Source organism: Conger conger, chromosome 6, assembly GCF_963514075.1.
Source record: "Conger conger chromosome 6, fConCon1.1, whole genome shotgun sequence".
Taxonomy (NCBI): Eukaryota; Metazoa; Chordata; class Actinopteri; order Anguilliformes; family Congridae; genus Conger; species Conger conger.
In genome coordinates, this window is record NC_083765.1 from 54,987,688 (window position 1) to 55,013,470 (window position 25,783).

Consider the following 25,783-nt stretch of genomic DNA (forward strand, 5'->3'; position numbering starts at 1 on the left):
GCAGTGATTCAAGCCAGCTCGACCTACAGCATAATTCTGCCTAAAACTTGCCAGTGGAAATCAGATTGCAGGGAACTAATCCCAAACCTGCAACATTTACATTGTTTAAAGAGATGATGAGGGGTTATGGTTGTTCCCTCAGCTCTGCCGTAGCTTGTTTTGTTACAAATCCCAGCCGGATAAACTGAAAGCTGAAGTTTGTTGATGGATTTAAACCATGGAGGAAAGACTCGCACCAGTCTGAACCGGCTGAGATTTTCACTCTTTTGTGTGGAGGAAATGGTGCTTAGGTTTAATAAGCGGTTCCTTCGCAAACTTACATTGACTGAGGATGAACTACACTCCACAGGTCCATTAGGGCTTCATGAAGGGATCACGGGAGAATCTATCAGAACTGAAAGCATGTCATCTCTAAACTTGAAGCATAAAAAGTGTCAAATCCCAGGCAAAACCTCACGATTCAGAAACCACCTTCAGTCAAAAAGGCGAAAAAGTTTAAGGAAGCTTTGAAAAAGGAAAGACTGCCAGACAGAATATTACATATTCAATCATTCTGGTAGCTTTTGAATTAAACAAAGCATTTGTTTAGGATACAGCAAATCAGTGTCTTTGTTTAATATGAAAATGATTATTACTGCATCTTGATTGATCATTACTTTTCTACAGTTACAAAGTTACAATATATGCCAGTCTTCAGTCTTATTTTGTCATTTCTATTGGAAAAATACCGTCAAATACTCTCATACCGTCAATATGGTATTATTTTTTGGCCATTTTGCCCAGCCCTACTCGATGCCAATATATCACAGTGCATTTTGTTCATTGAACAGTCCAGGACTATACACGCAACATGAGATTGGCAAGGTCAACACTATGCAAACCAATCAAATCATTGGTCCTTACACCAAATAGATTGCATAAGCAGGGTTGAAAGGTCAACAGCAGAGGTCACGGTCCACAATGGTTTCCCCATTTCTCCTCAGAAACAGCGATGTCCAATGCTGACCATTCAATGTCTCCGCCACTTTTTCTGTTTGAGTTTGTCACTATCTCTATAGACTTAAATATCTTTTTGTCTATAGACTTGTCTAACCAGCTCTGTATGGTATGTACAAAACCTTATCTACATATTGACTCAATTTAAACCAACAGCCTTCTCTGCAATGCTAATTGCACATCTTGTAATTGAAACAGACTTCCTGCACCTTGGGCTGGCAGCCGCAGGCGTGCCCATTGGCCCATTCCGGAAACTTCGAAAACAGCTCCACCGCACGGTGAAAAATGCCAAGCTCAGGCGTCGAGTCGAGATTTCCGAAGAGCCGAAACCGCATTTCTCTTTCCTGCTGGCTTAGCTGAGCAGGCCAGATGCATGGTGCCTTCAAGCCCACCCTTCAGCAGGGAGGACTGCTGACAAACTGGCCAGGTAATAAGGACCGTATGCGCGCCTTTGACGCCTAAAGACAGGCTAAGGCCTGGACTGAAGACCACCCAAGCTGGAAGGCAATGCAGGATCTCCACACAGGTGGTCCGTTTACAGCAAAGCCGTTCCCATTAGCTCAACAAACTAAAGAATGATTGTGTGTATGTATAAACAAACATGCTCGCACATGGTCTTTCACCTGGAGTCACATCTATAAATTGCCCTGGTCTACAGTCAGGAGACCACGCTGACTTTGGGAAACAAGCAAAATAAAGATACTGAGTGATACAAATTGCCCTTGAAAATCTAGGGAATTCAAATTCAAATAATATTAAGGATTCATACTCTTATTGAAAAGATGCATTTATACAAATTAGTATAATTTTGGGTTTTATCAAGACTATGCAAACTGAACTTCCATATTTCAAACATACATTATATGCCCTATGTGCTCTTATCACCAGAAAGTATATTGTTGCTTTGTACCTATGCATAAATGTAAATTAGGAATGCATGGGAAGAATGGCACAAGTAGTAATTTAGGCTCATATTTCACATCCTACCGACTGTCAAAATAAGTTGCCAGAATGCACACCCAACTTTTTTTGACTCACTCCAACCAGAACAGAGCCCTATTGATCTTTACTGAGAACTAATGCACACAACCTCGGCCAAGCTTGTGGCTCCTTCATGACGTGAAGATCGTGAGCCCTGCTTATTACAATTATTGGGCCAGGGCTGCTGGCTGGCTCATTTTGTTAAGGCACTGTTCTAGTGCAATAGGCCCCATGGTCTGGTATCAATACCAGACTGTACCAGTGCCAACTGTGGCTGGAGGACAATTCACAATTGGCAATATTCTTGCCCGGGGCTGGGTTTGTGGTCGACACTAGCAACCCCCACTAGTCGATCGGGTGTCCTCAATTTTGCCTGTTGCATTTGTCTCTGCTCGCCTAGATCAATAGCAGAGGCAAAGAGCACTGATGAATATGATTCTTGGGTATTCTGATTTGAGGGGAAAAAGAAGCACTAAAAAGAAAGCAATATTTGGTCCTTGGTAAACTTTGCATTCATTATGACTGCTTAAAATATATTCCAGTAGAACATATTGCAAGCATAATCACACAGCCATTATGTTTTAAAATATGTACATGTATAAGCACATGATTTCTATAACCATGGATATACGTCATATCTTGAAAGTTTATTTGTAAATAATTTGCTGGAAAAATAAGTAGATAATTGTGTTTAATAATCATCTCAGGGTGTCTAATTCCCATCACAGCTTATGCACTAAATTGAATGGGAAGGGAACGATGCAAACCAAGCTATTTATGCTGTACATTACACACGCAGTGATTGCCACTACGTCTTAATTGGCAAATTAACAAACGCACAAAGGAGCAAATGAACTGTGTACCTTGTCGAAGAGATGGGGTGATTATATTTACTGAAAGTCAGAGTTAATTGAATGATACAAAGATTAGCAGACCTCAGGACAATTGGGTAAGAAACAGCAAGACGATGAAACAATCAAACGCTATTTTATCTTCCCAGGTTCTGACACACACACACACACTCACAAACATAAAAACAATTTTTTTTAAAACACTGTAAATGACACAAAATCTGCTGACATATAATTACCAAGCGGGTCTCATGGTCATGCAATTTCATAGTATTCAATTACAGACTAAAACGGCAGGCTGCAGCCTACATCTCGGTGTAGACCTAGGTTACACACCGATGCCAAAGGACTACCTAGCTCTCCCGTGTGCAAGCTGCAATTGTTTTTCATTTATTTATAGTGAAACATTCAGAAAATCTAACAAAGGATATTTTAGAAAAGGGAACGGCTCGAAAAAGCGCGGACGGCCTTTTTTCCATTAGAAGCCGTCGCTAACTTGTTCAAATTGATCAAATGGAATGCGGTGAATGGAGGAAAGAAATTAAGCTGAGTCGAAAAGTGTGACTCGGATTTAATATTTTATAATTGCCAAGGGACATTCTGAGATCAATGAATTCTTGCCCGCGCCGCGCATCAGAAAGAGATGTACTTCAGTCTTTTTAGGGAACATTGGTCTATTTAATTCTTGTGTCTGATGCATGTGAAATATGCCTTCCTTGGCCCTCTTCTGTAGCCCTGGGCCCTGCCACGGGCGCGCATTACAGCTTTTAATGGGCCTCCATTGGAGAACAGGCGAGCAAGCCAATAACCCCACTTCTGTAATGGATCGACTTGTTTATTCTCCCGCACCATTTTCTACGACTAATTTTAGCCTTACTGCTGTTTTAGCCAGGAAAGGAACTGGGGGGGAAAAAAAGGAGATGAAAATAGTTTATCAAAATGCGAAATGTATGCTTTCTACATAACATAGGACATAAATGTGTGAGGTGTGGATGCCACCTGACTAGCTCAGAAATCTGGCATCCGTTGCGTCGGGTTGGTAGCATGTTTCGTGCAAGACTTTTGGACTTTCACCAGCAGAAAGTGGTGATAGGCCGCACTGGGTTCTGGTAGAGCGGGCGACTGGGGGTGGATATGGATTGGCTGACTTGGCGAGAGCCCAAGGTCAACACCCTGTCGTCCCACTCTGGGTCAGTAGGGGGCACTGAGGGTAAAGACTGGCGGTTGGAAGCGAAATTTGAGAGCGGAGAATGTAAATATTACACGATTAACCCTTACAATGAAGGCATGTTCGACCATTATATGCCTTCTGTCAAGACTAAAAGTGTTACACAATGGAAACGGGGCATCCTCTGGTCTGAAAGAAAATGTGAAAGAGAGAGAAGGAGAAAGAAGGAAAAGGAAAGAATGAAATGTGCTGAGGTATGTGGTAGCCTGTTATTCATCACAAACATCTTCATAACTTCTAACAGGTTTGACTTTCTTCAGACCATACATTTTCCATTGAGAAAGCTGACAATTCTGACTGATAGCAACTGCTACAATGCCCACCACATCACATTAAACAACATAAACGGCTCAGCAGAAAATCTACTCTGCCTTTTTTTTGATCGTTTGCCAAAATTTAATTTGACGTCTTTGTGCACACTATACGCTAGATAACCTTTGGATGCCAAATGTCCAGACAGGGTTTCCATTCAACATTAAAATTCAAAAATGACATGCCTTACCCTGTCCCATATGTGTGCCAGACAGGTGTCTGGGCAAACCTGGCTACTTTACACAGAAACTCAATTAAGCCCCTCCTGAAACAGCCCCCATCTGCAAACAATATGGTGCCTTTTTAATCAGACATCTCCCTACCTGGCAGGGCACCAAAGCCTTTGAAACTGGAAGTCACATTTGGGAAGGTTCGTTCTGCATGTACGACACGCACGTGTCTTCCAGGTTCTCCCTAAATAAGTAGAATTGACAGGATACAAGAAGCATCACGAGCACTTTACTGGACTGGGGAACTGGTGGGAGGTCAAAGGCCTGTGCTGAAGGAGTGATTCAGAGTGCAGACTTGGGTCTGGTGAAAGGGAGAAAACAGGTTTTTCCAGTGCAGCTTATGGTAGCATTTATAACGCGGTCCAGAACACACGGATAGGGAATTTGTTGCTCTGCTTGATCCCAAGTGGAGGAGTCCAGTGAGACATTAAATTGTGACCTTGTAAAGTCTGTCCCCAATGTTTACATTGGTCTTCCCATCCTAGCATTAACTCATCTTGTATAGTCTTATTTCTCAATTAAACCAACGACCACTCGTGCTTTAATGAAAGCATCATTTCCACATGCGTCCTTCCCCAAGACAATCGATGTAAGGTGCACATTTACACCACTCATCCAGGGCTTATATACACGAGTAAGGGCAAACTGCCTGACACGTGAAATCATTTTCAAGTACATGTACTACATGTTAAGAAGGGGCTCTAACTTCAAAGGCTCATTTCTTATCAACCACCACAGAGGAAGAGGAGAAGAGAATCAAACCAATCAGGCGTAGGTTAGGTTCTGCGCTGGAACGGGGAAAGGCCCTCCAGGACGGGAAAACAAAGAAGACGTGTGATTAAAAAACTGAACGTTTCCGTCACGCCCGTGACCTCGCTGTCAGTTTTAAGCCAACAGGAAGGTGCAGTTTGGGCAGTGCATTATGGGTGATGCAGTCCATTTGGCTCCTCCCCCCCAGTCCTCCAGTGTCCCACACCTCCGTGGCCAGCAGGAGAGGGAGGGGGCGAGGGCCCAACGGCACCCCCCCCAACCCCCCCCATGTCCCCAACTCAAAGAAAACTGCAGCTAATTTAATTCTTCATAAATTTAATTATATCAAGATTAACAAGGGAGGTAATTAATTTCTTTACGATGGGTATCTTTTAAACGCCCGGGGCTCAACTTTGTTGTCAAAACTGTATACTTAACCATTACTACAGTGCCAAGTGAAATTAAAGGCAGTAATAAAAAGTATGAAAATTTCACTCAAATTAAGGAAAAAATATTTTTTCAAACCATGCTTCTATATATTGAAAATACACACATACATGTATTATATATGTAATTACATATACATTTGACATAAATACATACATATGCATACAGCATGCAGCAAAAAAAAAAAACAAGAAGCTGTTCTAAGGGAATCAATAATACATTTTTACAATATTTGTCCTCTTAAACAGCTCTGATTGTACTGTATGAGAAATTCTGATTCCCTCATGGGGCTGAAATGTCTAATTCCCACCATAATGTGGAATGTTCATTTATCTGCAACCACAGCCATGTTCAAGTGCAAACCCTATCGTGGATTCTCGGCCGAATCTCACGCCATCACCAGCTGCCACTGTTCATACCGAAGATTACAAGTTGAGCCTGTACAGTAGAGTGGAATCTGAGGAGGACTTTTCATAGCAATCTCAACATGAGGCCCACGGGCTTCCAATGGACTATTGCTGATCACTTGATGTCGCTAAAGCGCACACCCATAACCAGTTGAGCCCTCCCATACCTTGGGGTGACACAATTGTCAGTTGTGTGACACCCTGTGGAGCCCCCAGCCAGTCAGCACTGGCACGACCCGGATCCGATGGAAGACAGCGTGGCGCCTTAACCGAATGAGCCACTCAACAACCTCAACTTCTCTCATCACCAAACACAGATCTGTGCTCCATGCTCAGAGACCTGCTGAAAGGGAAGGTTATCGTCTGCCATTTTGGAGACCTGGATTGAAGTCATAATCGTGGGGGGGGGGGGTTCACAATTTGCTCTTATCAGCAGCAAAGTTCATTCACAGCCAATACACCAGGTGCTCAGAGGCTAAAGACATCACACTCAACCCTTCCAACATGCTCAAAGAACTGGTCATTGTACCTTTGGACGAGGGTATTTAATCAACATCCACCGGGCATGTCAAAGGTGCATGTTTGTAGCTCTTGTTCATCGGCTCTTTCAGTAGCGGTTCACGTTTCACAAATTTGTCACCGCAGATTTTTCCGTGGCATCTCCCTTTCAGCGGCTGTGTTTACCGTATTCAGTGTCCCTGAATCGCCCTGCCTTTCGTCCCACGTCCCATTAACGCCGGCGTCGTCTTCCGACATGACGTTCGGAGGCGGCACTCGCACTACTCTCTCTCAGCTTTTTCTTAAACCCCTCCTCCCCGCCCGGCCGAATTATAAAACTGCAGGGGACATCGTGCTCTCCCCCTCCTTTTGCCACCCCTCTCCTCACAGAAACCCCCACGTCATCTTCTCGCTGCGATGACTCACTTGACAAAACTTGGCGTGACGAATTCCAGCCGGCGTGCGGAGCGCGAGGCAGCCGCGAGCGGGAGCAGGTCAGCGGTATAATGCGGGGTCACTCCGAGGTCCAGCAGTGGGAGGACTGAGAATGCGCCGGAACAACAGGGCACAAAGCCTGACATTTAGCTAAAGAGCCAGATTCATTCATTTACAATGGCTGAGTAAAAAACCCACACTTACAGTTAAAAAGACCCTGTTTTCTATGTCTGTAATATTTGTACAGCCAGGATTCAAATTATATCACGTTACAGTTAAATAGCTGACACTCTTACCCAAAGGGTATTACAGTTGATTAGACTAAGCAGGGGACAATCCCCCTTGAGCAATGTGGGCTCTGTGTAACAGCTGCACTGATCTTGTGGCTCAGGGTCCCAGTCAAGCACCTTAGCCACTAGGCTATAGGCTGTCCACTTTTGCTTTTCGAGGAGAGGTCTACAGACTGGGCAGGATCAGGTCATTTTTGGGCCCCCCCCCCCTAGCTCCCCTGTAATTTGAACGCTTCATACACCACTGAATGGGATTGTGCTGGCTACATTTATTTACAATTGAATTGTTTGAAACAAGATGACTAATGAGCTGTTTTTGGTTGCATGTCTTTATTTGTAGAAAGGAATCATTACGTTTTCCAGTCACTGTGGACGAAAAACAGTCCATTCATACAAGCCTTGCCCAGTCCAGCGCAAACATCATCAGCACCACACAAACCACATTGCCCTAAACGATTCGAGGAACTCCTCCAAAAAAATCCTGAAAACAAATGCCCCAGTATCTCTTCCCCGCCACTGGGAAGCAGGGCCCCGGGGCGAGTGGCAGGGTTTGGCATCCGATCGGTCCGCTGGCATTACGCAACAGATAAGAGATTACCCACGCTCCCGCTCTGATGGCGTACGCGTTTGATGTACGTGGAAATCTCGCCACAGTCGTCCTCCGAGTCACTCGCACTCCGCGTCGCACGCGTGCGGATGTGGATTTACTTCAAAATGGCCCCCCTCGACAGAGCCTGCATTATTTACGCGGCCCTCCGAGTGCATCGCTGGGAACGAGAGTCCGAAAAGCGGGGGGGCCGTGTCCTCCAGTGTGCTAACAACGGTCCCCCCACCCCATCCCGTTAGCCGGGGTCACGGCACAAACCAAACACCAGTACGCACTGGAGGGGGAGGGGGATGGGGTGTTGCCCTCATCCTGGACTAAACCCTCTCACGTTTCCTGTTAGCCTGGCTGAATACCTGGCCACTTCCTTCTTGGGGCAGGGCGTGAGAGGAGGGGGGGGCAAGGGGGAAGAAGAAGGGGTGTATGGAGGGGGGGGGGGGGGGGGCAGAGTCCAACTTGGGATTGATTTAGTTCATTAACCAAGATTACAAGTTTAACTTACAAACCAGGGGTCAAAATTTCTCATTAACAAGGGGGACCGGGGAGAACCTCGGGGCTTGGAGACCACTCTTGTTACCAACTACACATTTCAATCTGTCTTTGATGTTTCTCAACCCCCCCTTCCCCCTGCCTATTCCCCTCCGATTTTTTGGCAGAGGGGTTGATTTTAATTGTAGCTATAGAACACAGCGTAGTTTGCCTGTAAGCCAGCCTCCACATCTGCAGCGAGCACAGCTTTAGTGATATTGGGTGCAGTCCATAGCTCGGGGCTAATTTTAATGGTTACCCTCTTCATACGAGGCTCAGATTGTTTTCCACGTGATTCCTGTTAATTTAGCTGCAGGAAAGGGCATCGGTTTTCTTGTGCCTTCCCCCCCTCTCTCTATCTCTCTTTCTTCTCTTTCGCTCTCTGTGCCTGTCTCCCTCTCTTTTTCTGATCTGTGCTCTCAAAGATGGTGAAATGAATTCAAATGGAAAAGTCCTACCATTATTAAATCTGCTGCCTACCTCCTCCAAAGGCCTGTATCAGACTGATATGGGAGTGACGATGCAGTCAAAAAAGCCCTCTATGTAGCCTCTATTGTTTTTTTTTTCTTTTTCCTTAAGTAACAGGGGGGTTTACTTTGAAGTGATAAATGACACCCGCTCTCTCTAGATTATCACTATGCATGCATAAATGTGTCAAGGATGTTTCAGAGCTCTGATGAAGGTAGAAAAAACAAGAGGCGTAAATCAATAATAATCTCTTTCAAAATGCAATAGAAAGAATGCTTCGCCTCCATTTATTAAACGGACTCAATGCCATTTCCGAATGCAGAAAGATGTGCATTATTTTACACATTGTTCACAGGAGAGTGTGAGTGCTCAAATTCGGAAGGAGGGAGCGGAAAGCCTGGAATTGACATCACACAGTACCATCTGAGCATTGTTTTCTGGAAATTTCTGGTACTGTTGTAATCTAGTAGTCTTTGGTTTGAACGGCGATAATGTAGCAGATACAGTAATGTATTTCTAGTGATAGTCCTAGTGATAGTTTTGGTCACACGTTACAATAAGGTACATGCATTTCCATGAACTAATGTAGTTGTTGACATGAATGAATTGATGTGCAAATGCATTAATTAAGCATGAAATTCACTTTTTGTTAGTTAATGTATTTCTTAACTCCTGACTAATGTATTAGTTACATGAATATTTATACATTAGCAAACCATAGGATAAACATACAATTAGTTAACAGATACATTAACTGGTTTTCTCATTCCAATATAAATTGGTATTAACTAATGTAGTTGTACAGTAAGCATGAATTAATAATATACAAATAAATAAACAAAGTTGTGCAAATGGACTTCTCAGTAGTTAGTTAGCAACTACATTAGTTAATGCTAATTCATGTAACCTTACTGTGTTACCATAGCTTTTATTAATGGGTACATGTTAAATTCTGCTTGTGATCAAAATGGTTGCATGTCTGTGTGTTATAATGAACTAGGCTGATGTTACTATTCTACGCACACTCTTCTGGGAGTGGGAACCTGACATAGCACAAACTTTTGTACACCCTTTTCAAATGTCAAAATATCTTAGCCATGCTGGCCCTGTATAATTGAAAGTGTTTGTTCATGTTATTTGTACTATTCAGACTTAAGGCAGATGTCTGGCGTTGTTCCACAAATGAAACATAATCTGTTCACTGAGTGCTGCATGCCAAAGAGTGAAAAACAAACAATATTTAAAGCAAGTTCGTGAGTGAGAGTGGAACAGCACATAAAACCTTATTTCTTTTACTAAATTTAAAATAATTAAATGTATAATAATTATTCCTTTTTGCTACATAAGATAAAAATATTGCCAATGAGGTTAGACAGTTTGAATCATTTCTTGATTTGCAATATTTTCTACTTGAGATAAAAAAATAAGACTAAAAGGCTCATTTCTTTTCATTTTTCTTAAGGATAAGATACACTTAAAGTGCTCAAACACCTACCAGACAAAACGTTGTCTAATATCTTAAATGTATATGCAAAGAAAGGGAAAGAAAGTCGTCAAAGGAATGTGGTGGGTGGCATTAATGCAGTCGAATTATCTAATTAGATAGCTGGATAGCCAGATAAAAATAGATAGGGTTGGACAACCAGTTTTTTTAACGGTTTTTAGCATGCTTGATTAAATGTGTAAATGTAAAACAACATTATAAACTGAAATAGAACTATGCATATAATTAAATGGTTGTGGCAATGCAGAAAAATATGCCTAATTATGCCATATACTATTTAGCTACAAAATACAGTGCATGCAATGTAACCAGTGGTCAGAAAAAAACTTGTGAGCAGTATTGTGAACATCAGAGAGGTTTTTCTCTGCTTTAATGCCAAAGATATGATGCTCCGGAATCGACAGAAATCCCAATTTACTTTTTGGGTGCCACCCAGTGCTATCCATGTTCGCCATTGGATATATAAAGAACATGTCCACAAAGCTTGAGCAAAATTTTAGCAGTCACGCCACCAAAACCTGGTTGTTTTTTCACGGAATGACCCTCTTTCTCTCTTCCACCTTTTGTTCTTCACCTTTCCACTCCAAATTCTCTCCATCTTGCCTCTCCTTCACACCTTACCCCCGCCCCCCGTTCTTTCCACCTTCCCTCCATCTTTGCCCCACCCTCTTCACAAGGGGGTTTGGAATTTACGGAGGGGGGGAGGGGTGGAGGTCTGTGTTGTGACCCGTTTCCAGGGCCCGCCCCGGGCCCTGTTCTCCTTTATTAGACACTTCCACCGCCGCCCTACAGCTAATCCCCCAGACAGAGGCCCATAAGGCCCCCTTTGTTCACTGTGGTGGAGGAACACACTCTGGGGCAGTCTGGAGCATTGTACTGCCCAGTTACCTTGGCGATGGGAGGTGGGGTGGGGGACAGCAGTGCCTGGAAGGTCACCTGTGTTTTATCAACGGCTGGGGCAGCGGGGTCAAAGGGGGATTGGGTTTCCGGTGGAAGTCTCTCGGTGGAATCTTGATCTCTCTAGCTTCCTCTCTCCTTTCACTGTCTCTCTATCCCTCTCTCTGTCTCTCTCTCCCTCTCTCTCTGTCTCTCTATCCCTCTCTCTGTCTCCCTCTCTCTCTCTGTCTCGCTATCCCTCTCTCTCTCTCTCTCTGTCTCTCTCCCTCTCTCCCTCCCTCTCCCATTTCTTCCTCTCTCTCTCTGTCTTTCTCCCTCTCTCCCCTTCTCCCTCCCTCCCACCCTCTCTCACCCTCCCTCTCTCTCCGTCCCCCCCACCCTCCCTACTCTCTCTCTCTCTCTCCCTCTCTCTCCGGTTACCCCTCCCCCGGTTAAGGGGGGGGGGGGGGGGCGCCCTGGCACGGCAGTGAAGGGGCGCCATTGTCTGGGATTAAGGCGCGAACCTCAGGAACTGATGTCAGAGGGAAATAATCAGCGCGGGCCCCGTAAACGCGGCGTGCCCCCGCTCCCGGCCCCCGAGGGCCCTCGGGCGCATTTCTGCGCAGATGAAATCTATGACAGGCCCTTCAGTGAGGCTGCGAGCGGGCAGCGGTCCAGCAACACCCACAGGCCTCCCAGGCATCCTGTGACCCCCTTAGAAGAGTCACATTCACTTTGCTCTTGAGCAGGGGGGAGAGCACGCCGCCGGCACTTCCAGCTCATGTGAAATGGAGAAATGCGAGGAGGTGAAAACCCAGTGAAAATAAGTTAAGATTCATGCCCTCCGTCTCGCAATCTCTCATGATGGGGAGTTATGACTCCGCTTCATTAATTCCTGCAAATTAAGTTTTTTCCCAACCGCTGCGGAAAAATAACGCTCTCTTTGTGCGTCTGCGACCGTTTCGCAAGCGCCACTGCGGATGTTTTCTGTTGAATTACGGGATAAAATAGCGAGCTAACAGAACGATGAGGGTAAAATGTTGTGATGGAGGCATTCAAGCACCGGAAGTAACGCTTTTATTTTGTTATTTATGCTTTTTGTGATGTATTTTTGTAGAAGGTTGCATATAAGCAAAAGATGTGGAGATATGACCCAATAAGCAGGCTTATGAAACCTAATATAATACAAATACCTAGTAAAGTGCTCACTGAGTGTACAATAGAACTAAAATAGCAAGCATTTCTGTGTGCTACACAGAAGAAGAATATTATACTGTTATTTACTGGCACTATTTGACCGTATATCCTGGAATGAAAAAATTGAATACAGCACAAAAACCATATTTCTTTTTCAGACAGACTGTGGCTTTAATTTCGCAGTAATTTATCATAATTAAGAGCAGAGGCGGTGCTGGTCACATGAAGGTGAGTCAAATGGAGGCCAGTGGTGCTTTTTATATTCATTCGCAATGACTTTTACCCCATTTCCTCACTCACGAGCATCGTCACACATTTCATTTACACACTTCTACTAATGCAACAAAAAGACATCTTTCCGTGCGCGAGGGTCTAAAGTCCTGGGCTTTTTAAAATACTCATTTATTTTAAATGCCTTTTTCTCCCAAATCTGGAATGCCCAATCATGCCCAATCACTGCAATGTTTGTTTGTCATCGATAACGCAACCCCCGTTATCGATTAAGGAGAGCGCAGATGAGCACAAACTCTCCTCTGAAGCACGTGATGTCATCGCACGCCGCACTACAAAGTCAGGCTTGTGCCGTGACGTGAATCGGATGAAGGCGCTTCATGCGCAGATGAACCTGCGGGTGTTCACTCGGCCAGCAGGGGTCGCTAGTGAGCAGCGGAGCGCTGTAATCCCAGCCTACTGAGACCCTTCCTTCTGCTGGTTTTCCACCCGCAAGACCGTCTGGCCAATCAGCAGCGCTCATTACCCGGGAGAAAAGAAAAGCAGGGCTGGATTTGGACTCCAGGGTCAGGGATGATGATCTTCAGGGCGGTTACCATAGTCCGCACAGGCCACGCCCAGATTTCACAGAGTCTTTCTGTTTGTCACTTCATATAACACTAACACACCCATCTCAGTTCTATAACTAGCAAAACGAAACGGAAAACCCTTATGCCTGGATTTAGTTCCAGCTGAGATCATGTTTAATCACTTATACCAGGGGTGCAAAACTTCAGTGCTGGGGGGTGCAGTGTCTGCAGGTTTTAGTGGTGTCTTTTCGATCAGCAGCCATTTTGAGCCATGGTCGCCAGGTGTACAGACTCTCTTAAAGCCAAACAATAATTTAAAGGAACAATACAGACGGTCAAGAGAGGAATTGCAGCAATGAACACCCTCAAACCACAACACTGTTTATTTCACCAGTTTTAACACAAATATATTACCTATTGTACCTTTAAATTAAGCTCCTAGGTGTTGAATCGCACCAAAAGCAGTTTTCTATTGTCTGACACAATAAAATGCAACAGACAGAATTCAGATGAATATTTATTGCATGACGAATGGACCTATCAACCTTCTGCTGAAAGGCCACCATTCCAGAATAATCGTCTCATAGCTAAAGAGAAGTCATTTTTAAATGAGTCATCTTTTCTTGGAGCCAGGAAAGCAGCGGTTTAAACAGTCCAGGCAAGCACACTTAATCCTTTTTCTTGCAAACTGAATTAATTTAAATAATACCTTTAAAATTCAGAACAATGTCTCTTTTGACATCCCACCTTTTCTGGCACCAAAATATTTTAATCCCCGCATTGTCCTTAGAAATTCCACTAAAATGTAATGGAACAGGATATCCACTATATCCCATCCACAACATTCATATAATAGCTTACTTACAACCAAGGCTTTTCAAATGGGTAATGTCAGTTCAAACTGTCTTACGCCAGTCAAGAAAACAATAGCATTTTTACCAAGGCATCTGACATTAAGCCAGACCACCTTGGTGGTCAGCGGTAGGGATACAGCCACACAAGTACTAGCTATTACTGCCGCTCAGTTCTATGTTCTCCAGACCCCAGCTGCGTCTCTCGCCTGTTTCCAGGAAATTTAAATCAAACAATTTGCTGGAAAAAAATAAGATGAGCTAACTGCATCATTAGCCCACTCGATCAACTGTAACGTGACTAATGACAGCATTTCACAACGGGCCAAATTACAGATCAAATTAGCCTAAATCAATTCAGAGTGTCCTTAACTCCAAACAGAAAATCTTAACCGAGGATACTATTTTATGAAATTCACACTTTTTTTCCGTTACATTTCAGCATTTACATGACAGTGAACTTCTTGACGGACAGACAGCTTATCTTCTCAAAGTGTCTTACACAGATAAACTTTTAAAATACAATACATGTGTACAGCAGGGTATTTACAGCGGAGGTTCAGGTTAAGTAAGGGTACAATGGAAACAGCCCAGCCAGGATTCAAACCCACCAGCTTCGCATTACAAGCCCAGTTCCCTGGCCATTATAGCACACGGCCGCCTGTTATTTCTGCGCATTGCTATGGAAATGGAAATGACATCTGGAAAAACCCATACCCTGGCTACAAAATGCCAAACATATTACAATACATTAGCACACCCACAGCATAGTTTACCAAAGACTGGAGCATGTATCTTTGCACATGTGGTACCACTGCATTTTTTTGCAAAGCAAAAACAATCATTCATGTCTCATAGAATTATAGTTGTAAATCTGTTAGTTACCTGGTAATCTGTTAACATTTTTCTATCAGATCAAGGATCTACCAGATCTGCTTCCTTTGTGGTTCCAGAAGCAAACACTCTATTACACCCCTTGCACACTTGGACATTACACTCTGTTACACAACAGGATCGCCAATGTCCCACAATTATCCACCAGCACAACTTGCATCTCTCCAAGGATTAACTGCTTGTTATTACTTTTGGAATCACAAATCTCTTGTTTGGTCTCTGGTATTTCTTAGTAAAGTTTTCCAGCGTAATATAACAATGTTTTAAGAAGCACTGGCAATGCCTTTGGGTCAACACACTAATCAATGAAATGGCAACGGCCTACGTCAGGACATGCAAAGGTGTGCCCTTGTTTACAAATGTTCAGTATCATGCTATCATGCTAAAATGAATGAAGAAAAAAAATTAAGAAGAAAGAAAAACAAGTGGCATCAAATGCAAGAACATTTCAGGCAGAAAGCAAGGGAGCTAAGCCAAGAGTAGCAACCCTTCAGGTGTGGCTTATGGAGAACCTGACCATGAATCACAGAGACCGTGCCATCAAGGCACAGTTCAACAACTGGGCAATGGTGCTGCGACTTCAGAGCTAAGGCAGTCCTGGTCTGCACTCTCAGAGATGTGTCTGCTTTTTGTTCCATCTCAGTTTCATTCATCACGGCATCATGAGTCTGAGTCTATTCGTAGTCTAAATGGTGAAACGCTGACTACCTCCAGCAAATGGAGTACAGTAACTCACCTGTGTTCATTAAAACAATTTCTTCAGAAGGAGAAAAGCCTGAAGATTAGGTCTGCCCACTGCTAGCTTCCCAAAAAGCCCACAACCTCATTTTCTCTGAGCCACAGTTCAATAAAATGTAACCCCGATGTGTCCAATTTTATCCAAATTCATTAAATTATTAACGTTGCTATATAGCTAATACATTGCTAGCCTATTGGTAGTGTATTTATCAACACATACCTGTATTGTCATTGTCAATCTGCATAAAATCTTATGCATTTTAGTTGTTTGGAATATGTATAAACATCAAATTTTCTCCAGTGCAACATGGCTAACATCTGTAATATAGCTAGCTACCACACTGATGGCCTGCTTCCCAGCTACATTTTCGAATGTTGGGAGATCACTGCTTATTTAAATTTTGATGTTTTGTTTCCAGCAATTCAGAGATTGGCTCTTGTTAGACACTTGTGATGCAGGGGTGTAAAACTAAATTCCAAAGGGGCCACAGTGTCTGCCGGTTTTTGTCGTTTCCTTTCGATCAGCTGCCAATTAGGGCCTTGAGAAAAAGACGTGTGGGTTCTTTATCCAATCATTGAATGAACCACAGGGTTCAGCAGACACTGCGGCCCTCCAGGAGTTTGACACCCCTGGTCTAAGGGAAGTCTGAGGGCCCCTTACCTCGGTCCCTGACGTTGTGGCCCCGGGGGAGTCCAGCTTGCGTTTCTTCCGAGGCCCGATAGCAGCCAGCGCCGTCAGGTTAGCGTCCCGCTGCCTCATCTGAGCCAGCTCCTGCTGCTGCATCTACGGCAGAGAACGTGGCACGCCAGGGGTTAACCAACCAGTCAGTAAAAAAAGATACATACACATTTTATTTAGCGACTTACAGTTGATTAGACTAAGCAGAGGGCAATCCTCCTTGAGCAATACAGGGTTAAGGTCCTCGCTCAAGGGTTTGCGGATCTCACTGCGGGTACTCTGGGGCTTGCTTCCACCTCCAATCTTCCGGGTCCCAGTCATTTAACTTAGCCACTTGGCTACAGGCTACCCCGAGTCATAACCATGCCATCACACCTCAACCATTCCTTTCCACTCAATCTGCTGGGTCAGATGGCCAATGAAATACAAGGACCTGCCAAAGCTCAGCCAGCGTTGGCATTCACCGTTTCTCCCATCGACAGGCTTTGCAGTTCGTATTACAGCCTCGCTGAAAGGCGCTGGCGGTTTTCAGACGGGCCTGCCTGCAGTCCAGAGAACATGCTGTAACTGCCTGAGTAATTAGCTTCTCAATCCTAATGTGTCTATCTGAGAGTGGCCACATGACCAGTTTCATCGCACGCGGCGCAATTCAAAGTAACGAGCCAGCACCGCCCTTTCGCCGACGAGCGTATTCTTCACCTCTTTCCCGTACATTAAACACACACACTCCGCCATCGAACGCGGCACAAAAGACCAGTCCCCCCCCCCCCCGCTCCTCTGAGCGCCACCGCCATATTTACAGTGTGCACCTTGCCTCCGCTGCACGCTCGTGGTCACGGAGAGACAGGCTTCATTACGAATTCCCCTCATTTTCCCCTGTGGAGGGGGAGGGAGTCGCGGAATGGCTGGCCTGGGGGAATGTCATCCCGTCCTGTTGGGGAGCAGAGGAGCCAGCCATGCTGGAGGCTTGGAGGGGGGGGTAGGGGAGAGGGAAGGGGGGTAGGGGAGAGGGAAGGGGGGCTCTCCAGGGCATGGCACCTCTCCCCACCCCGACGATCCCGTCAGGCCGGTCGTGAACTCCGGCCGAGGGGTCTACGACGATGCGGGTAGGCCAACGGGCAGCGGTGCCTGGCAGAGCGCTGGGCATGGCGTGATTGCGGCGGGCGGGCTAGTGCGTGCGCTTGTGTGCGCTGTGCAGCGCTCGTATTAGGATTTTACTGCCTTCACATTATTCCAGCTCTCTCAAACGGCTTTCTTCGGATGTAAAAGCGGCATCCAGAAACGCTCACGCTGCCGTTTCAGCTTTCCTGAAAAGCCGGTGGCAAAACACGGCCTTCAGCGTGTACCGCTCACCCGTTTATCGCCGCATAAATTTCATTCCCCAAAACTTTCCAACGCTTCGGCATCGCAAAGCCTACTGGATAGTGACAACAGAAAAAACAGGAAGCAGCAGCGCACCGTTTGTAAGATGTATTCTCCAGTAATGCAATAACGGTACACCTCACAAGCAGGGCGTAGACACACGAGCAGGCTGGCGCAGAAAACAGCAACGGTAAAATGTTTCAATTATTCTCAAACGGCGATAAAATGCAGCGGAGTGATAGGCTGAAAAAGGGCAGATATCCAGGCGGCCGTTTACATGCAAATCAGGGCATGGTTATGTTAATCGAAAGGGAAGTTGTGCACATTGTCCACACACGCATGGTTGCCTGGGCTGGCCATGCTAACACAAAGATTTACGGCAAAGACAGGAGGTCTGAATCTGTGAACTATGACCCGACCCCCAGGCAGTTAAGGTGGGGCGCGACTCCGCGGCCAGAGGCAAAGGGAATAGGGGGATTCTGATAGGCTGCTGCAGGCAGAGGGGGAGGTGGGGGAGGGGGAATCAAAACCATGTCATTGAGGGGGGTGATATCTCTGTTTGGCGATGGCGCCCTCCAACACTGCCTGCAGCTGTGGCCTCTGTTTCAGGCCCGACGAGGAAACCCAGGCCTTGTTTCGCCATCTGGAGGCCGGTGCTCAGCACGTCTCCTGTCCCGAGCCGCTGGGTTTAACCCGGGCTTCTCTTTTTGAAGGTAATTTCCTGGTCATGCTGAGAGACAGTGCCCACTTGGGCACCACGGCTGGCTCCAGTATAGGCCATTCAGACCCGGTTTCAATGTAAGGTCAATGGTACAACTGCAATCAAAATGTTTCCTACTACAAAATGTGGTCGCAATCAGTGTTTTTTCTTCATGTAATGTCTCCCCACGTGCCGATTTTCTTTTAAGTAATTGTGATATTAGGACAATAGAGCAATGCTTCGCGGACAAATCAGGGACAGATTATCGACTTAGTCGAGCTGCCGCATCAGCTTCCCTACTGCGCAGTCTCTGGCTCCAAATTGTACAACATGGCAACGCCCGTGAACTTGAGTTCTGCAGTTTCAAAACGCTGTTCAGGAGCCCATGGATAGTCGGTGGGCGATGTAACAGGCAACAGGTCCGTATTATTCTACAGCTCATGGTTTAACGCCGTCAAGCCCCGGCCATATTTGACAGACAGAACCGCAGTCCATTAAGGACAGCAGTCCACCAGCTCCAGTCTTCTCCTTCGGGTGGGAACCATCATAAACTTCTGCTGAAATCTTGCTCACGGGTCACTGCCACAGCCCGGAATGTACAAACAGCACTACATCATGTCTTGCTCAAACTTTTTGACTTATTTTGTGCAAAGGAAAAACATGTAGCCCCTTGCCAGGTTGTATTTCTGCCTTTGTTTAAGTGTAAGAGAGACCGGAGCGGGTTTAAATGCCACTTACAGCAGCCCATCCACCTGCCCTTTGGAGGCAGAGAAACACTTGTAGACTCTAATCATTTACAAAGGTCAGAGCCTCAGAGCGGCATGTAAAAAATTCGATTGATCCTCATCTGCAGTCAGGCCATAGAGCACCCCAGCCATACTGCAATTATATGCCTCTGAGGCAATAGTAAATAGATGTGTGCATGTGTAAGTACCGGTAAACGCTCAGGTTCAATTTACAACCTACTACTTCAAATTCCACGCCGTTGAAATGTGAACTGTAAAAAAAAAAAAAATAACTAAAATCTAATTTGTCAGCGTGCTCCCCTGGCCCTTGGTCGAGGAAAGTGTAAATAAATTACACACCGACTCCGGGTGAGAAATTTATGCCTGTGTAATTCGTTTATACCGATGCATCTGCCCCCAAATTAACCGACCGTTCGTTCGTTTAGCTACTGTAACAATGGATTCCTATCGGCGTGAATAATTCATAGGGGTCTATAACTCACGGGTCAGGAACAGGCATGATTATTAAACCATTTAAACCGGAAAGCGTCCTGCGAAAGGCTATCGCGGAAAACCATCAGTAGCAGACAAAAACGCGGAAAACAAGAAAAACCCAGGCCCGGACAGGGGTCCGTCCCGCGTAAAGGACATGGAAGCGCAGGGACCGCGGTCTTTGTCTCCCGGAACGGCTGCAGTTTGGCAGGCTGGCTGATTCCCCCGGAACTCAGAAAGGAGAATAAATCCATTCGGACGGGGGAAGCACAGACGAGGACACGTTTCCCCGAACCCAAATTCCTCACCTGCTGTTTTCCCCGCGCGCGCTGTGTAACAAAGGCTGGTCTCGCTGGGCCGCAGGGCCGGCCCGCGGCCGCACAGACGCTAACAGACAGATGTCCTTCCCCGAGCTCTGAGCGAGGGCCTGGGGGGAGGGGGGCTGGCAGAGCGTTATAAAAAGACCCAACGCGTGATGGCTGGGCGGGGGTGGGGTCCTCTGTGTCTCCCTCCTGACATACTGGAGGGGCGGTAGGGTGGCGCGGCAGGAAGTGACGATAGCCGCGGCAAACGAGTGCAAACGCGTGTCGTGGACGCGGATGATTTCCCTCCGTCGGCGAAGCCCCAGTCCTTGAATCCAGTCGTCCTTCCTCGTGCGTGCGAGACGGGGGTTTGAATAATAAGAACATCTGTGGGCTCTGACGGGCCTTTTCCCTCAAACGAGGCGCATTACGTTTCGTTATATACCCCTCTGGAATTAGACAAACCAAGGCCCTAAACCTGCCCCCCCAATCACGCACTTAGAGCTGATTGGCTACACAATCCCTAACTATTCAGAGCACTAAGTACTACGACACAATCTACTTACGTAGCCTGCAGCGTGTTTCACATATACCAAAAATATTATAATAGATCTGCATTAAGGGGAAGGATTTTAGAACAGATGTACCAAAAGCAAGCCTAAATCACTCTTATAGAAATACCAACATTCTAGAGTGATCAGTTCAACATTTTAAGTAAGAGAGAGCCATTCAAAAAGCCATACCCTTTGAAAAAGGATATAGCTGCTCTTTCACTAAGTATTCGGAAAGATACTACTCTGAGCCCAGAACAGCGCTAAGCATTAAAAATAGCTGATCTAAGAGGAAAATGTCAGACTCTTTATTTTTTTCCCTGTGCATAGCTAAGTTTCTGCGCACGCTGCCACCACCATTCACCGTGGCTGTCCTTTAGAAAAGCCAGATCCTCCTAGTCATCACCTTCTATTGATCGCCTGTAATTTACATCTGGGATAGATGTGAACCGGCATCTCTCCGCTCCGCGAGAGGAAGAGCCGGATGATTTATTCATTTGGGCTCAGAAGCGGGAAGGTAGATGAGAAGGAGAGGTTCACAGGCAGCGGGTTCTGCAGGCGCTGGGCCCGGCAGCCCGGAGGCCCTCCGCGCGCCAGTCCTTCTAATTAACAAGGTGAATCATGCAGCCCGTCTCTAATTAGCCAACATGACAATCTAACAGAAACACGCAGGGCAGAGCTGGCACCCGCAGAAAAGGTACGGCGAAACGGCTTCTTTTTCTCTCCTTGCATCGCCCGTCTGTTTTGTTTATTTCTTTTTAATTATAATAACGAGGTAAATTCGCTTTTGTGCGCTAACCCCCGCGCTAAGGTCAGCGATTCGGAAGTTTGAGCGGGGGGCCCCCCTTGCTAGCTCGCAGGGTTTGGGCTTTTATTTCCCTTGTGACTTGCTTGCTAATTGAAATTATGTCCTCTTGCCTCCCTGCTCTCCCGCAAACCGCACATGGGAAGAGGCCGACCACTTGCCACCAGCGTACCCCCGCACACCCCATTCCCCTGGTGCAGGGGTCCCAGGAGGAGAACCACAGAGAGAGCAGGGGGGGGGGGAGAGAGAGAGAGAGATAGAGAGAGAGCGCAATGGGGAGTGAGTGGTCCTACAGGCTTTAAATAGGCCCTCACTCCGGAGACGAGCTGCACTCGCTCTGAGGCAAATCTCTTTTGTTGTCCTCATCTCATTACACTATTTAGTAATGTTTTAAAACACACTGGAACACCAACGGCGTTTGGGGGAGTTTGTCATCCCCCTTCTGACACCTCTTAAGGAAAAAAAGAAAATAATACTAAAGAATTAAATAATATTAAAACGAACAATTAAAGAAAAGTCTAGAAACAATAGGACTTCCCCGTTTATAAAGGTGTGCGATAATGCGCACGCTTGCCCGTGAGCTCAGGGAAGCAGCTCGCGGGAGTTTCCTCTCTGATTTCATCTGTGGAAATTGATGTTGAGACTGGTAAATGAGCTCACAGATCACAACAATGCAAGATGGGTATTCGCAATTTCCCCATCAGTAAATGCAAAACACCAGATAACGTCCTGGCCAAGAAACATACATGTCATATTAAAGTACTATTTATCCATGTACTACACACATTAAAGCATCGTGACAGTCTCATTCCACTGCCTTTGTTCCCTTGTCCTTTTAACCAACACGTGATGAATTCTCAGAAGATTCTCAGAGACGGGCTGCTGTCCGGGCCAATATTTCAAAGAGCGTCGTTAAACTTTCTGAGAGCAAGACTAATCACCCCGGTTTGTGACACTTATGGAAAAGTTTAAAGCCTTGTTTAAACGGTTCAGCATGACCAGAGGCATCACGAGGGCTTGGCCGCCAGCATTTCAGGGCACTGCTGGGGGACACATGGGGACAGAGCCCGTTATGCCTCCCTCCCAATGCTTAGTTCATGAAGTTGCTCGGCCAGGACCTGAAACTGCCTGTTTTTACACTGCATCAGTGTTCATGTTAGGGCGCTTGCCACAGTGACAGGGACAGTACTTCTGAGTGTAACCCAACACAGGGACCCCTGGGCGGCCAATCCTGTTAACACACCCAGGTTGTGTGCATGCAATCTGTAGCCTCCTGGCCAAGGTACATGGCTGGGACCTGGAAGGTTGGTGGGTCAAGCCCTGGTGTAGCTATAATAAGATCGGCACAGCTGTTAGGCCCTTGAGCAAGGCCCATGACCCCACATTGCTCAAGGGAGGACAGTCCCCTAATCAACTGAAAGTCACTTTGGATGCCGTCATAACCAATTATTTATATTTATTTATTATTTTGGATACACCCAGGTGTTGTTGGGTTTTAGGGGTAGTCAGGCTTATCTAAGGGGAATCCCTGCTTGCAGTCTGTCTCCTCTAACCGTGAATCAAGCATAGTCCTCTGACACAATGCATGCCCACCAATGGACCCACAGGGGCCTGGAACTGCAGTGCAGGGATTATCAACTCCAGCCCTGGATTTCTTTTCTCCCTGGGAAATAGTGCTACCGATTGGCCAGATTGTCTTCATACCCTAGGTAAAGGGAAGCCAGCCACCAGCCCTTGAGTACCATGAGTCACTGGTCCCTACTCTAGTGTCTGGTATACTGTCACCCATCGCCCGACACCAATTTCTACATCCTGGCTCTCACCCCTTGAAAACAGCCTTGCTCCAGAAATCTAGCATTCTGAACTCGAAGGGGTAAACAAGCTGAGTGGTTATGCTCCAACAGAGCCATGAATTCATTGAGAGTCCTTGTTTAATTTCAAGACTAATGCGTCCAAATGAGTGTAGAAAACTGTAATATTCGTTTATTAAAATGACTGAAGCTGCTTGCACCATTTAGAAAAAAAAGGTAACTTCTGGATGTAGGATCCATTGTGTAGCCAGTACCTACATAATGCAGGAAAGTGGAAAGGCTTTACATAATCTAAAATTGCTCATGCATCTAGGTAAGGCGTACTGTTTATTTAATTGGTAGATGCAGGGCCAGGCGAAGAGCAAGGTCATGACTCATACTCAGTGTGGTTCAAGACAATTCAGTACAACCCTTGTATGCTAACAAGCAAAAAAAATGTAACAGCCTAAGGAGAGAAAATATTTCAGAAAAATAATTTTTCTTGTAAACAGATTCCCATTGGACATCTCTTGATTTCACAAACATTTTGGCATCACTTTCAGCAAAGTGGAGTACTGCTGCAAGGACTTTGCAATGAAGGCCTTCAAATGAGACCTGACATTGAAAGTCCTTCAAATGCGGCCTGTAGCGTAGCGGTAAAGGTATGTGACTGGGACACGCAAGGTCAGTGGTTCGAATCCCAGTGTAGCCACAATAAGACCCGCACAGTCATTGGGCCCTTGAGCAAGGCCCTTAACCCTGCATTGCTCCAGGGGAGGATTGTCTCCTGCTTAGTCTAATCAACTGTATGTCGCTCTGGATAAGAGAGTCTGCCAAATGCCATTAATGTAATGTAATGTAATGTAATGTAAAAATGAAGGCCAGACATTGGCAGTCTTGGCTCTGGCACTAGATGACTAATTACACCATGATGGCTAAAACTGAACTGGTGGTTCCCAAACCTTTCCTTCAGCCCTTGTTCAGTTGTATCAGGTGTGCTTCAGATGGAACATGAACCGGGTGAAGTTTGGTAAAAACTGGTTTATATGGGCAAGAACAACGGTTGATCCTTCCATTTTGAAGGTCAAAATATGGAGTCATAAGATTTATGACTGGGGCTTGACTCTCAAAATCAATTTTGAGGGGGTATCATAGTATTTCCTTACATAACATAAGTACATTGGGCGACATGGCTCAGGCAGTAAGAGCAGTTCCCCGTCCGGGCTGTGTCGAAGTGTCCCTGAGCAAGACACCTAACCCCCAAATGCTCCTGACGAGCTGGTCAGCACCTTGCATGGCAGCCAATCGCCGTCGGTGTGTGAGTGTGTGTATGAATGGGTGAATGAGAAGCATCAATTGTACAGCGCTTTGGATAAAGGCGCTATATAAATGCCAACCATTTTACCATTTACCATTTGGTGTGTAACCAAAAATTTTTCCAACCGCATATTCAAATGTTGGGGAAACACTGGTCCGTAATCCGCAGAGGGGGAATATACTGTTTCGTGCATAACTATTCCAGAAAGAAATTAAAGGGTTAGAGTCATGCCACTACCATGATGTTTGTAGTGGAAAGCTGCCTGTTATTTACCCTGATTGGAAGAGGAAACTCTGACTGCAGCCAACCGTTCAGCAGCCATGGTGGACGAGCAGCTTTCCAAGCTCTCGAGATCACTAAAGCATGTTATTTCTGAAAGGCTGCTTCCATCGCGCTAAGCCAGCAGTGATGTGCAGTGCTCTCCCTGCTGGGGAAGGTGACCCTTTAAGACGGTCTCTGCGGCAGAGCGACTCTGGGATGAGTGAGGTAGCTGTCACGGCGACAGCTCTGCTCCACATTACTCCCGACGTTCCCGGTCTGAGCAGTGGATGACACGGCTCCGGTTCTCAGTGTCTGCTCTATCCATAGACTGTAGAGAAATATGGACCAAGTGCCTGTTACGTCATCCACTGATGAGGCTTGTGAAAACCATTTTGAAACCACGGAATTCAAGTTTACCCACACCACCATTTTGTACAATTTGGAGCCAGAGACTGTGCAGTAGGGAAGCCAATGTGGCTCCTTCACTAAGCATGTGAGAGTGAGTAATCTGTCCTTGATTCATCCACAAAGTATTGCTGTAATGTCCTAATCACACAATAACTTAAAGAAAATCGGCACATGAGGAAAAAACGTCGTCTGAATGAATGACCTATGCTGGAGCCAACGGCAGTGGTGCTATTGAGCACCGTCTCTCAGCATGACCATGAAATTAACTTCAAAGCAGAAGCCTGGCTTTGGCCACTTTGTTCTATCCTGCCAAAGGCCAGAACGAAGAGAAGAGATGCAGATCTTTTCTTAAACACAACATAATATGTAGCTTATTTGTTTGTGGCTATGGATAACTAGTACTATGCGATCTGACCTGTGTCCTGTGTTCCAACAACATTCGGTAACATTATGCATTTAATGCACGTCGCTTTGAATAAAAATCGCCAAATAAAAAAACTGAAAG

At 45.7% G+C, this 25,783-nt stretch overlaps 1 protein-coding gene across 1 annotated transcript in view; it reads right to left on the reverse strand.

Annotated features, from left to right (window-relative positions):
* The window catches only part of LOC133131671 (transcription initiation factor TFIID subunit 4-like), an 81,104-nt gene that overhangs the window by 13,609 nt on the left and 41,712 nt on the right, over positions 1-25,783 (reverse strand). Inside the window, exon 14 of the mRNA XM_061247068.1 lies at positions 16,547-16,669. Coding sequence (XP_061103052.1) covers positions 16,547-16,669 — 123 coding nt within the window. The remainder of the gene's footprint in view (positions 1-16,546; positions 16,670-25,783) is intronic.